At 46.4% G+C, this 15626-nt stretch overlaps 1 protein-coding gene across 1 annotated transcript in view; it reads right to left on the reverse strand.

The window, feature by feature from the left end:
• Nucleotides 1–5397: 5397 nt before the first annotated feature.
• Nucleotides 5398–15626, reverse strand: part of itgb5 (integrin, beta 5) — a 38191-nt gene continuing 27962 nt past the window's right edge. Inside the window, exons 11-15 of the mRNA XM_083682486.1 lie at nt 11016–11238; nt 10036–10136; nt 8499–8618; nt 8000–8166; nt 5398–7276 (exon numbers count right to left, since the gene is read on the reverse strand). Of these exons, the coding sequence (XP_083538612.1) occupies nt 7181–7276; nt 8000–8166; nt 8499–8618; nt 10036–10136; nt 11016–11238 (707 nt within the window). The 3' untranslated portion in view covers nt 5398–7180. The remainder of the gene's footprint in view (nt 7277–7999; nt 8167–8498; nt 8619–10035; nt 10137–11015; nt 11239–15626) is intronic.

The following is a 15626-nucleotide window of genomic DNA, read 5'->3' on the forward strand; positions in this document are numbered from 1 at the left end:
GAGGCTGGTGGAGGTAGAAATCGGAGGACAGGCTCATTGTAATGCATGGAATGGAATGAGGAATGGTATCATGTTTGATACCATTCCTCATTCCGTTCCATGCATTACAATGAGCCTGTCCTCGGATTTCTACCTCCATCAGCCTCCCCTGGTACAGTGATTGCTTTGATATTTCCCTTAGTAATGTCAGCTGTTGTACAGTAAATAGAGGCTATACTGCACTGTAATTACATCCACCCACAAGTCAAACACATTCTTGGACTTGTGTTCTGTTCACTGTCCAGTGTCACTCTGTGGAACACAGTAGGGGTGGAGAGAGGGAGTGATGGAGAGAGGGAGACAGAAGGAGAGAGGGGATAAGGGAGTCTTTGTTCCAGGGCCGTTTTTACTGTGCCCACTGGCTGCCACTCCCTGACTTAACATCCTGCCATTGGCGCGTGCCAAAGTGGAGGTGGTGGTGGTGGTGGGGGGGGTGGTAGGTGGTGGGACTTTCCCTCTGTTGGTCCACACCACACAGTCTGATTGCAGCAGAGCTGGGGCAAGGCCACATATGGCACGGACACTGTGAGTCAAATCAGGGGAGGCTGGTGGAGGTAGAAATTGGAGGATGGGCTTGCATTGTAATGCATGGAGTGGAATAAGGAATGGTATCAAACACACTCCGTTCCATGAATTACAATGAGCCCATCCTCTGATATTATTCCTAATTCCATTCCATGCAGGGCAGCCCCAACAGAGAGTTAATGTGACACACAGGGAAGACTAGTGGGGGTAGAAATTGGAGGGCAGGCTCATTGTAATGAATGGAACGAGATAAATAATGGTATCAAATGTGAGGAATGGTATCATTCCTCATTCCATTCCACGCATTACAATTAACTTGTCCTCCAATTTCTACCTCCACCAGCCTCCCCTGATGATACATCACATAGGCCTACTGTACTACCATCTAAAAAGATCACAATGATATTTACTCCTCTTTTTATTTATTTAAATACATAGAATAACTATAATGGGGCAAAGGTTGTATAAGGTCTTCCTCAAACCTGTCCTTTAAAGCTTATTCCCTTGACCATTCATACTGTAACACTCAATTAGTGTTACACAGACATCAAAGATATTAGATGTCAAGCCTACTGCAACAAAAGTGGATATTCTTGATAATGACTATTCTCCAGCAGATGGCGACGAAAGCCAATATATGGGAGAGAGGAGTAGCACTCCTGATACCCCCAACTCATCAATGTATGTAGAACACTAGTATCTGTGTAAAATGTTGCTTACAAAACATGTGGCGTCTTTCTCCTTGAAATGTAATTTGTCTAGTGGATGATTAACATGTATACTCTTGACACTATTGCTGTGACTGCAGGGGAGGCTCGTAGAGGTAGAAAACGGAGGATGTGGTCATTGTAATACATGGAATGGAATGAGGAATGGTATAAAACACATACCATTTCTCATTATGTTTCATACATTCATACAATTAACCCTGTCCTTCGCTTTCTGCCTCCACCAGCCTCCCCTGTGTGACTGTCACCAGAAGCCTTCAGGGTTGGCCGAGGATGTCCCCCCCTATAATGTCCAGCTGGTGGAGCCACATGATAAAAGATGACTGCAGATCAGGAAGAACAAAACACACATGGTTTCATCAGGGGAGGCTGGTGGAGGCAGAAATCGGAGGATGGGCTCATTGTAATGCATGGAAAGGATCAAGGAATGGTGTGTGTTGGATACCATTCCTCATTACATTCCATTCCATTCCATGCATTACAATGAGCCCGTCCTCCGATTTCTACCTCCACCAGCCTCTCCTGGTTCTCATCTAGTTCTCCATCTTGTCTCTTGTACAGTATCTATCTCACTCTTTCTTTGCTCTCCCATTACAGATAAAACATGTCAGCTCATTTAGTGTACAAATTCTTCACCCTTAACCTCCTTAACCCCCTCATGAACTGGTATAAAAGAGAGGTGATTGAAACCAATTGTGCACACTAGCATACTACTTCGGATACTTGGTCAATACATTGCTTTATTCTTTGTAGTATGCTCGTGTGGATTTGGAGCTCAGCCCAAGCCGAGTGGGGAAGTGCACAAGTACACACTTCAGATAAAGGTGGGTGAATTAGGACACAGCTGAGACTCAGGAGGTCAGCAAGGACAACATCATCCTACCCAAGGTCAAAGGTTATGGTGATGTTTCCTGGTCTATGTGCTTAACTGATTCTGCATGTACATCAGGGGAGGCTGGTGGAGGTAGAAATCAGAGGACGGGCTCATTGTAATGCATGGAATGAAATAAGGAATGCTATCAAAATGGTATCAAATAGTATCACACATGTTTGATACCATTCCTTATTCCGTTCCATGCATTACAATGTACTGTACTACTATCTAAAAGGATCACAAAGATATCTACTCCTCTTTTATCATTTAAAATACATAGAATAACTATAATGGGGCAAAGGTTATGTATGGTATTCCTCAAATGTATGCCTTAAAGCTTATTCCCTTGACCATTTCATACCTCCCCTGACGCATTGGTATATTTTTATATAGTGTGTATGCAAATGAAAGATCAATATACATATTTGATGCTGTGAAGCACACGTCCACATCTAGAATGACGCAAGTAAACAATACAAGCATTCAAAAACACAAGGTCAGGAGAAGTCAATCACAATAGCATCACTAATGAGGTTGTGATGGATCACAGGGCTTAGTGAGGGAAACTGGTAGCATGCTCTGTTGAACACGGCACAACACAGAGTTGGCATGGAGGAGAGCATGGGCATGGGAGCACAGCGTGATACGCATGGAAGCGTGTGGATGCCAATGGAGAGGCCTGGTGATGGGCAAGCCAGTGACACATACACACACACACACACACACACACACACACACACACAGACACACACCCAAAGAAACACGGGCCTGTGTGAATGCCTCCCGTTGCCCATATTGTCTGTGGATCGGGACATGGGAACTAGGCCATAGTTTACACAAAGCATTTGCATCACAAAGAGATGTTAATCCTGCGATGAAAAACTAGTTGCTGCACTTTCTTCTCTCCGCTGCCCCTCAGAGGGATAAATTGGCTTCATTACGTTTTAATGGAAGCATTGGCTTCATGTGGGGTCACATACTGTTAACAATGTATAAAAGCATGAAAAGGCAATGAGTGTTTAGAGCTGGTATGACAATAGAAGCGTTGGAGCTCAATAAGAGTGTTAAACTTGGGAGAGAGAGAGGGAAAGAGAGAGCCATAGAGAGACACATAGAGAGAGAGAGAGAGAGAGAGAGAGAGAGAGAGAGAGAGATACTGGGACAGGCTGTGAGTGAAAAGTGAGTGTTTTTGCGGAGTGGAATTTCCCTCAGAGGAATACAATGGCAGTGTCTCGCTAGTGAAGCTCATTTTAACATTCCCCCAATTTCAACTGTGTCAGTGATTGTCAGTTATTGAATTTCCCCGTCGAAGAGGGAGGGCAGTTAGAAACGGTAATGAAAGTGAACGCATCCAGATGGCAAATTGCATACGCTGCAGGCCTATACTTTCTCTCTTTCTTGAACTGAGTGACACTTGCTTAAAATGATTGTGCAATGGACTGCGTTAACGTGAAACCTCTGATTTAAGAGAGAAGAAGTAGCACAGAACTAAAATGAGAGAGTAGGGACAGAAAGAGGATGTCTACCAAGTGGAAAGAGGAAATTAAGAAAAGGACAGGGAAACGAGGGGGAAAGCAGAAGGACGAGGAACAGAGACAGGGTGAAAGGGTGAAGATGTGATGGCAGCTGTCACATGGGAGCAGGTTTATCATGGGAGTGTGATGAGAGGTGACAGGGTCCAGAGAGAAAGCACTTTCACACCAGCCTGTCACTCTCCTCCAAAACACACACACACACACACACATGTGCAACACACATGCACGCAACACACACGCACGCGTGTGCACACACACACACACAGCTCTCATAAGGCTTGCATTACGGTGTGTGTGTGGCATCAGTCAGTCAGAGTTTGAGATATTTAGTGGCACTAACCGCTGACCTCTACTCTTTACAGCAGCCCCATTCATTCCCAGCTCATTTCCCCCCAGACCCTCAGTCAGCTTGAGTTTGCATCACAGTCCAGGCCAGTCGATGGTGGTTCATTAAAGTATTGATTGCGTTAATGAGTGTAGACTTCCTCACAGCAAGACTGGTGATTGGGCTTAATGATTCACAAGCTCTGTATTGTTCAGTACACTGCACGCATGTGTGTGTGTGTGTGTGTGTGTGTGTGTGTGTGTGTGTGTGTGTGTGTGTATGCGTGTGTGTGTGTGTGTGTGTGTGTGTGTGTGTCTGTGTGTATAGTCAACCGCCAGTCCTCCTCCATTTTAACCATGCTCTGTAAGTCCCTGTGCTGTTCGGCACGCTAACCTACTTTTCCCCCCAGCTGAAACCTGGGCCCCGCCCAGAGCCAATGACTTCACATCTGTCTGAGCTGTGCAGGCTCGCAAGGGAAGAGAAGAGGCCCCCACCAAAACACCAGGAGGGAGGGGGGGGGGATTTATGACCTCACTCCAGGCTGAAATAACAGCCCATCCAGTCCCACAGACCTGTTCCATGTCCCAGCATTAGTCCACCCCTGTAAGAACTTGGTATCTTCCCCCACACCATGCAGTTAGCAGTGGACAAATAACATGCATTTTCAGGCTTATAGAACAAAATGTGAACGCACGCCCTCTGAACTGAGTTAATATTAAGTGCCCAACAATATGTGTACTTATATTGGCATTGCCTTCTGCCTTTGTCATTCTGTAAGCCTTAATTGAAGTTCAGGCAATGATATTGAACACATGCAACTGAGGACGCTGTTGAACTAAGGTAACTGTTGAATTAAGAACGCTGTTGAATTAAGGAAGCTGTTGAATCCAAATCTAAAGTAGCTAAGGAAAGATGCATGTGGCAGGGGGGTCTTCATGGGCGACAGGGTGGGTGTTGACCAGGGAGGTGTAAATTACATCATCAAAAGGAGACAGGGAGACCACCCTTCCTGCCTGGGTGTGTGTGTTCAGAGGATATACATACATGTGTATGTGTGGGTGGTGGACTGATGCTTATTAGTGGGACAGATGTGTTTGAACACATGCACACACAACTGTAGGTGGAAGGGCTGTTGCAGAGAAACAGACCACCACCAAGTCGTACCTCCCTCTTAACATTGACTGATAGCTTCACACACACACACACACACACACACACACACACACACACACACACACACACACACACACACGCACACACACACACGCACACACACACATGCACACACACACGCACACTCCCCTCTGTCCCTGCAGAAACAAACCAATGCGTTGATACACATCTAAACAAGTCAAATAAGTGGGCTCTATTTGCTTTGAAGTCATCCATTTATTGATATTTTGTATATCTGTGGTGTGTACAGTATTACATATACAAGTAGTAGTGTTGTAAATCCATTGGTGGACTAAAGGTCAATACTGTACAGGAAGAATGCTGGAGCATTTCATTACTGTTGAACTCACACAGGTCTGGGCCAATGCATTTCCTCACACGGTGCCAAGCCACACAAGTAAGCACAAGGCAACAGTGAGAGTTTTATGTGATTCTTATTACTTTTGGCAGTGCACACTCACAAAATCACACACACTCACACACTCACAACTTGCTTCCCTACCAGCCACTTAAGACCATGACAGAAAAGGCGACGGAAGACATGTCACCCTCCCCCAGGCACCCCCTCCCATCTCAAACTGTCCTCCTCTCCTAATCCCTCCGCCATTCCCTGTCTTCCTCTTCCCGTGGGAGTGGGTAAGGGAGAGTTATATTGCTTGTCAACACCCCTCAGAGACTCTTTAGTCTCCCCCACCCCTGACCCCTCCCAGGAAAGGCAGGGCGGAATGGTGCCATGCCAGAGGAGGGTTATTGCGGTCCTACTGTATGCAATCCCATCTCTCCACCCTTATATCCTGAAGTATGGACTTGTGCACTTCCTACACATAGATTTAAAAGCATTAGATTGGTATAAACTTGGGATTTCACATCAATTCATTCCTTTTAAACTCATTTAGTGGTGAGGGTGAATAAAGTCAACCTTTATTTTCTTTATTCACAAAAAATGCATAAATGATGATGCTTGACGTTGATGGTGATGACGTTGCTAGATAAATACCACAAAACACTTGGCACCCTAGGTGTTGAGTGTTCCGGAATTCTTTGGCAGTTAGTGAGTTTTAAATCCTTGTAGAGAAGTGCACAAGTCCATACTTCAGGAGAAGGGTGGAGAAATGGGACACAGCAATACTGAACTAGAGTGGAAGTGTACATGTACAACAAACACAATGACAATAGAGTGAGATTCTTTAAGTCACTTTATGAGACTGACTCCTAATATCTTATCTGCTGTGCAAAACAAGGGTAAGAAATGTATCACTCTTTTAACTGTTAGTACCACGACATCAGTCATCATCACCAAAAATATGTGCTTTTTATAAATCTTATAAATCTGGAAGACTCTCGTTGTTGTTGTTGTAACTTGTCTCTGTATGAATGTCTGTTTGTTAAAAGAGGATGCATAGTTTGCAGTGGGGGAAGGCATTTTTTCAGTTTAAAAAAATATACATACAAATATAAGTTGATGCCTTGCTTGTCTGTCTGTAACAATGTACATTGCTGCTCATGGTGGAGGAGTTATGGTTTATGTAAGGTTGGCAAATTCACTCAAATTGTCAGAGATGGACAGTGTTCCATTGTTCTGTTGACGAGTTCGCCCGGCTTATATAACATCCGCTTGTTACTGGAGGAAGACATGGAGCACAGATGATCTCTGTCCTCTTCTAAACAAGCCCCATGAGTCCATGGGTCGTTGCTCATCATCCGTTGGGCTGTCCTGACATCAGCAGATCACTCAGACCAGAGCACAAGTCACATCACATCATGGTGGTCACTTGGCTTCACCTCAGGAAGAGAGAAACAAGGCCACAGGTTCCCCAGAAACAAACTCCACTATTTTCACTTCTGTATCAGCCCTCCTTGGTGGTTGGATGGTTGTGTTCATTCCCACCCACCCTCCTCCAGGTTCTCTCTTTGGACCGGTCCTGCCGTGCCCCCCCTGACCCCACCCCCAGCCACCCATCCCCTCAGGGTGGGGGGGGGATCAGTGGACATCTCCGTTGTAAGACTTGCCGTACATGTTGAAGTCTGTCTCAACGGGGTGGCTGGAGATGGGCTGCTTGTAGAGGGGGTTGGAGGCCTGGAGAGAGAGAAAGAGAGGGAGAGAGAGAGACAGAGACACAGAGAAATGGAAGGAGGGAGAAAGGGAAAGAAAGAGAGAAAGAAGTGGGTCAGGCAGTTCATTAGAATGCACACCCTGAAGGGTGGACGAGTCACAGCCTTGGGACAGTCCCTGGAAGCTAAATGGTTCTCCAACAACTGACAGCCTTGTGGTTTCTATGGTTCTCCAACAACTGACAGCCCTGTCATCTCTATGGTTCTCCAACAACTGACAGCCCTGTGGTTTCTATGGGTCTGATGGTTTCAATCAGCACATGATGTTTGTGTTCCAGCGGATGCGTCCATTAAGGCTAACGACAGCTCACACTGATCATATTTAAGCTGTCATACAGAACCCATCATACACACAACAGCTCTACTCTCACATGATGGTTTATTTTACTAGCCAAGTGGAGATATGGAAACGGTTCAGACTGTACATTAAAAGGAACCACAATAGGTTTTATGCCCTTGGAACTCCAATTCCACAATTCTACATCTCAGACATAAAAGCGTACTGTAACTTGTAGGTTTGGCCCAAAAACAACCAGTCACAGTCATATGGTCAGAAGTCATATGGTTGAGATTATAATAAATAAGCACCCCCCTCCCCTTTCACTCACTCACTCACTCACTCACTCACTCACTCACTCACTCACACACACACACACACACACACACACACACACACACACACACACACCATCTCGTATCGTGCCCGGGAGCGGGCGCTCTGGAAGCGGGCAAACTCTCGCCGGTCGTGGAAAGTAATGACCAGCTTCCAGATGGCCAGCAGCACGATGCCCACTAGCAGGATGCTGCCCACCACCGCCAGTAGCACCGTCATGGCATCCGGCGCTGCGCCACACTCTGAGAGGAGAGGGAGAGAGAGAGAGAGAGAGGGGGGGGGGGCAAGAGACAGAGAGAGAGAAGGGGAGAGTCAAAATCAGGCCATGTTAACGTGGACATTAAACAGTTTTCAGTTCTCACACCTGTAAAACAGTGTGTCGAAAGCATCTACAGTATAGCTTTTAATCAATCAATCAATCAATCAGTGATACAGTCCATGGCCTCCTCTATGACGGTGCGTATTACAGTGTAATGTTCTCCCTGTGTTCCTCTCCATTGGACTGACAGTGTGAGCAGCAGCAGCAGCCGGTGCAGAAGTGTTTACTATGGAGGCGTGTGACCGGGCCACTGACCTGGCTCTTTGAGTGCCGTCAGGACAGACTGCCCGTTGGCGTGCTCCGAGTAGGTGAACTTCATCACACAGTCGTTGTCAGTCTTGTACAGGCAGAGGACAGCGTTGGGGTCCTCCGTTTCTGGAGGAGGAGAAAAAGAGAGAGAAAGAGATGCACGGAGTCAGTCTCAAGCAATAAAACAGCTGCCTAGATGACTGCTTAGGGGAGAGAGGGAGGAGAGGGGGATAGAGAGAGGGAAAACAAGAAGGAGAGAATAGCCTGCGCTCCCAAAAAACCAAACACTTTGCATAACGTCAAGCTGCATCGCTTTGTTGTGAAATCAGGTCTTGGACGTGGGACCACATTCCACAATAAGGATGGTGAGGCTTTGCTTGTCCTAATTTTTTTTGGAAAATCATTATGATTCAAATATTCTAACTACCATGGGGGACTGAGCAGGCCAACCAGTCCCAGCCCTGGCCCCTTCCCCCCCTCCCTCCACCCTCCTAGCCTTAAGCAAGAACTTTCCAGAATGTACATATGGTGTCCATTATGGACAGTCAGATGGCTGAAATAGCAGAGAATGCTATGAAAGAGCAGAGATCTGGAACAGGCGGGGTGTGTGTGTGTGTGGGGGGGGGGGGGGGGTGACACGGAAGAGCATTTAAATAATTTAACAACAAGATTCAACAAAAAATTATTTTCAAAAAATAAACCCGAGTGTCTCCTTCGCCTCCATGCACGCCAGCATCACTATGCCCCTGCAACATTAACTTATTAATACATTCCTAGACACAAGTTAAATATCTCCCTCAAGGCTTGGGTGAAGTAAAAAAGCTTTTAGGAGAGGAGCCCAAACACTGGGTTCTACTTACTGGCCCTCGCTCTTAAAAATACAGCACATGGCGAACGGCAGCGCTTTATGGGAGCAGGTAGAGTTACATGTTTGTTTAGAGGGTGGGTGGGTGTGTGTGTGTGTGTGTGGTTGAGAGTGTCATATTTTAGTGGGCTGCGTTTTTTTAACCAAATGAGAGGTTCCAGTGGCGCTGGCTGCCCGTTATGACACGCTATGTTTGGGGAGTGAAGATGTCCGCTCTGCTGTGCCACGAGAGGACCAGACTCACACCCGCCAGATAATTACATAAACAGAGATGCCCACTCTGGAGAAGGGATATTATCATGTGTAATGACAGTAATGACAGACATATGACACATGTGCTGTTTTAGTACAGAGTTTGAGTGTGTGTGTGTGTGAGTGAGTGTGAGTGTGAGTGTGTGTGTATATATGTGAGATAACCTGTCAGAGGGGCTGGGGTATGTCACGTCAGCCCAAACAGTTGTACGGTGTGCTTCGGGGAAAAGCCCTGCTAATCAGGAACGGGAGAGAGCTAATAAACAACGGCGATGGCGAGGAGGTGCCGGACGTAACGCACGTGAGTGAACCGAGAGTGAAATAAAACTGTTACAGACACCCCAGATGTTAACACTCCTCTCTGCATGCCAGCCCAGCTGATGATGATGTCGACGCTGGGGGAAACGTGAGCGTGTGTTTACTCACTAAGGGTTTCCACGGTGATGATCTCGTCCTTGCAGAGGCGCTGGCAGGTCTGGTTATCGGAGAGCCTTCCGGAGTTGAAGAGCCGGCACTCGATGCATTCCCTGGAGGGCAGAGCGGAGGGGGATTAGGGTTAGAGAGAGAGTGAGTCAAAATCAGAATCATGTCAATATGGACATAAAAAAAACATTTTCACACCTAGAGAGAGAGAGAGAGAGAGAGAGAGAGAGAGAGAGAGAGAGGGCAAGAGAGAGAGAGAAGTAGCGGGAGAAAGAGAGAGAGGGTGAGAAAGCACGACATGAGGTGTTTTAACACACAGCAGTACAGTGATGCGGTCCTCAGGTTAAGGTTGGGTCAGAGACAGGGTGTCGCCTTTTACCTCTCCTAATGGGAGCCATGTGTGTCTATGGGAGCCTGTTGTGAAGGTACCACCCACAGTTTAGACTGAAAGCAGAACATTCCCTGGGATGTATTGCACTGATACGCACTGGGCCCCATCTTCAAGTGACCTAGGATGAGTGATGAGAACGTGGACATAACCCCCATTCCATTCATGACCCGCATAGATGAAAGGTTACGAAAGGTTATCTTTCTCATGGCTTGCGTCTTTCAGAGTGATTGATACGGAGGCTTGTTCTTTGACCTTCTCCGCACTGGGGTAAATGGGACCTCTTATCATGGGAGCTCACAATGTGCCAATCAATCAGACAACCATGGTGTCTTGGGACATGGCTGCCACACAGCTCTGAGCACTTTCAGAATCTTCCTAATTGTGCTGATCTGGTGTCAGTTTTACATTACTCGCTTTAATAGTTAAAGTGAAGATTTGGGGGAAGGTCTGATCTGATCCCAGATCAGAGCAGAGGGGGCAACATCAACATTTCTCTGCCTCTGGCCCATGTTGAGGTTCAGAGCCAACAATGGGATATTTAATGATAATATTAACAGCCAATCAAAAATGCTGTCCGTCTCTGTCTCCATACCTCTTGGTGCCACAGGCGTCAGGGCAGGTGGGGCATTTCTCACAGGTGTCCCCGAAGGCCCCAGGCTCAGTACACTGGCACCGCCCACATGCGCAGACGCCCCTCCCGCTGCAGATCTGCCCGTCGTCAGACACACAAGAGGACGTCTCCGTGGAACAGTTGCAGTTGTCTCCGATGTAGCCCGCGTGGCACTTACACTCTCCACAGTGGCATTCTCCATGACCTGGGGAAGGAAGAGAGAGAGAGGGGAGACATGAGTACAGGTCATTGTGTAGACATAAGAGATTCATGTAATAGTACCAACATGAAGCCATATGTTAGCGCAACGGGGCTTTGACACGATACACAAGACACATACTGTATGTCATTCTTAGACAACAGGAAATGAGCATGCACGCAGGCACACTTCCTTCAACAAAACTAACCATTATACATAGGTCAATAAAGTCCAGTCCATGCAATCCCACTAAAATACACACTTCCTAATCCATTTAGAACAAGTGGTTATGGATCAGAATCAGAATTCTTTTATTTGGCCAAGTATATTTGCACATACAGGAAATTGACTTGGTGAGGTTGGTGCATGGGACATAAAAAACAAGGGCAAATATAATATTGACAAAATAGCTAAATAGATCAGAGAGGCTGTCCTTGGAGAAAGGCCCAATCACAGCCCTCCCCCAGTGGTGAACAACTGGACCGGAGCACACTCAGGCCTTCCAGCTGGAGAGCTCTGGCCGGGGGGCCTCTGGTGCCGCCAACAACCCAACCCAGAGTATGAAAGACTGGGACAAACCCCCAGGAGGACGAAGCTTATCGACATGGGAGGGACGCAGGCCAAGGGCAGCGGTGAGGCCCAGGAAGTGTGAGGTCACAGTGGCGAAGATAAACACTGTTCAAACACTGATTTGTCCCAGAGGTCCACATGGCAGATATCACAACACACTGGCTGCTTGTGGACGAGAGACAGGCCTTAATGTGGAACTGAGCAGCTGTAATTAGGGGATCATCAATGTGCCAAGCATATTTTACACCAGTTGTTCACGGCTGCACAATGAACACATTCATAGTTAGACGACTTCGCTATTCTCAGCTGAAGAAAGCCAAGAAGCATTGAGATATGACCAAAGCCTCATCAATGTAACAATACATTCATTTATCTTCCTTTTGATTGGCTGTTTAATATAACATTAAATATCCCTTCAACCTGACTAATATGAAATAAAATAAGCTAACTTATTGTGGAAAATTGCTTAAAAACGGCCACAGTTTGACTGTGAACTCCAACTTGGGCCAGAGGAAGAGAGCCAGGAGGACTGACCCAGAAGAGCAGGAGCCCAGCTTCAGCCTGCTTCTGAGGAGCTCCACCACAGCTGGTAGCACTATGGGGGGGGGGGGGGGTGTCACTGAGTTGGGGGGCTGCTGCTGTAGAGGAGCAAACAAGGTAGACGGCTCTCAGATAAGCCCCGACAGACAATAACCCTGTGCTATTGAAATAGGAGCTCCAGTAAAAGGAAGGATGTCTTCTTTATAGAGAACGTGACCTCAAGGTTCTGCACCTGCGATGCTCATCTCACTCAGACAGTTAACCTTGGAAAGTGGACACTGGGTCTCTTTCTTGCATGACAACTTTTCTTAAGCCCCTCTAAATATATATATATATATATATTAAAAAAAGGCCGGTCTTGTCTAATCTTCCATAACGCTAATGCAGTCCAGGTGTTAGTCTGCCCCATAATAGCAAGAGAATTCCACTAGGCTGAGGTATTAGGACTAGAGGAGCCTTACCTCATTTGGTTTATGATGGACTTCGTGGAATAGACAACAGGGGTCTACCGGCATTAATGCTATAGGACAGAAACTACGCCAGAACGCGAGCGGTCGGCTGTTTCATCTTTAAGGCAGCATTGAATTCCTTTTCTTAAAGTTGTCCTTGAGGGGGATAAAAACAGTACTTTTCTGTTTTGGTGGAGATGCCTACTGACAGGAGAATGTTGGGCCGCTCACAAACTGAATTACTGCCGTCTATCTGGGAGAGGATGTGCACTTTTGTTTTACAGACATATGTTTCAATCAGGGATAATAGGTTCCAGGTTGAAATGCCCAGTGGAAACACGACTGAGGGGACCAATAAACAGACAGAGCCCTGTTGTCTACAAAAAAAAGGACACTCTGTTAAAACACTCAATTTGATCATAAACAAACTTGTGGGTAATTAGATATAATATTTGTATCATATTCAATTGGTATGTTTTGATTTATATTCATAGATACCCTGAATGCCTACAAAACACTGGTACAGTATAGTACTTTATAAACAAGTGCCCCATGCATGAAGCAAAAGATTTATGCACAAAGGCCATGATTTAAAGGCTGTTGGGGAACATGTTTTTTAAGAGGTGGAAAAGTTGAGACTGGTCAGATCTGGTAATCCCTGTGGTCTGCAGTGAAAACGCCACTCCCAGAGACAGTCCCTGGAGGCAGGAGCCAATACCACCATGGCGGGGGCCTCCTGGCTGAGTCACAGGCCTGGTAAAGTATCCTTAAGCTGGGGCCCTGCTGGGAAGTTCACAGGGTGCGAGGCAACATCCATCTTGATGGTGTGGTGTGGTTAACGCTCACTTGACCGTCTATACAACACTGCTGCTGCGTTGTCAGTACCCCTATGAGATGTGAGATTGTTTTCAAACTCGACAAGTCCTGATGCGTTTTGCCATCACACCTGTTTCCTCAATCCCCCTCCGCTCAATGTGTGTGTGTGTGTGTGAGTGTCTGTCTGTGTGTGTCTGTCTGTGCGTGTGTGTACACACTACAGACAGCGCAAGCATTTCCTCCTCTGATACTATCAGGTCTATTTACCTCCTGATTAAGAGATCAGTGCTGGAACTGGATCACGGCCAGAGGGCCTGACTAACGCTTGTCCCTGTGTGACCTATCCATCCCATTACATGACCAGTTACATATGATGACTGATGTATAGTTGATTTACTTATTTTCAACAAATATACTTATCATAAGTCGCTTTGGATCTAAAGTGTCTGCTAAATGATTTAAATGTCAATGTAATTTACCTAATGCATGGGAGACAATCATCATCCTTATAATGCAGTCACATTACAGATATAAAGCAGAAATATGGGTCATTCCATGTCAAATCAACAAACAAAAGAGGATTTCGACACCCACCACCTCAGATTGTTCAGAAATGGTTTAAAGATACAATCAGTATTCCTGCATCACTAAAGAGTGACATAAATAAACGGTTCTAACTTAGTAGGCCAACAACCATGGCCTTTGGATTTAGCTGCACATTCGCTGTGTGTTCAAAAATAAAGAATTAAACACCATCCCCAATAACATGTAAGCACACATTCCATAATCATCACCAAATTCTCCACGCACCCTAAAACAGATGTTTGGCACATTGGGTACTTCTAATGTTATTTATCACGCCGTGTGGTTATCCAGCAGTTATTTCTCTTATCAGATTTGGCTAATTAACTTGGTCATAATGATCAAACATGGCCGCCAGATAAACAGAGCAGTAATGAGACTTGATCCCAGACATGCTTGGCATGCTGCAGCCCTTCCTCCCCGGCCGCGCTGCGCAGCTACAAGCTAGCGTTCCTCCCTCCTCCTCCTCTCCTCTGTGAGGATGTAGGTCACTGAGTTAATGCACATCTCGCATCGCTGCCACTCTGACTGGCCAAACAACATCTCCCTCAGAGAGCTGCATAGAGGAGGCAGGAAAAGGACCAAATACAGCACATCCTCTTTCAGAGAGCTAAAGCCCAGCCCAGTTTGACTCAGGCCAAGTAAAACCCACCACATCACCGAGGGAGATACGCAGGGCAGGAAATGGCAGGAAAAGGACCCACAACATCCATCCTTTTTAAGAGTTTACACCCAGCTTGGCTTCGCCCAGGCCAAATAAAGTAAAACCCACATCACCCTCTCTGAGGGAGGTACAGTACCTAGGGGAGGCAATGACAGGAAAGGACACACAACATCCATCGTCTTGAGATTGAGCCCAGACCAGCCTAGCCTGGCCTGGGCCAAGTAAAACCCACCCTATCACACGTGGGAGTCCAGATCCAGAGAGTGACACACAGAGAGAGGTAATTAAAGCAGAGCCAAAGTGGCAGCTTGGTCCGAGAGGGCTGCCTCCCTCAGTGCTGTGGTTAGCATCTTCTGCTAGCGAAAACTAGCTCTCAGAACATATGAGACAGGGTGAAATACAGAGCTCAAGTGTTGTGTACTGAGTAAGGCAGAGTGGAACACTAAGGCTTGAGGGTGTCGAGTATGAGCCTGTGTGATTGGCTGACTTCAGGCGAGGATAAAAATGGCATCTTAAAGTGTTAGAGGGGTTGGAATGTAGGGTAAATGTGTCCAAGAGTGGGGGATCCACTGTTTGAATGTGTCGAATGAAGTGAGATTGGGCTTTTAAAACAAACAGGAGAAAGGTAAACATCCATCCAGCCGGTTTCATAAGAGGCCCCCAAAATAAACAAAATGTTTCCTAGACGAGTTATTTCTGAAGTCTGGACCGCTGCTGCATTTCGAAATATTTCCTGTCTGTTGCCTGAGAGTGTCCAAAGTGTGCATGCTTGA

Source organism: Argentina silus (assembly GCF_951799395.1).
Source record: "Argentina silus genome assembly, chromosome: 12".
Classification (NCBI taxonomy): Eukaryota; Metazoa; Chordata; class Actinopteri; order Argentiniformes; family Argentinidae; genus Argentina; species Argentina silus.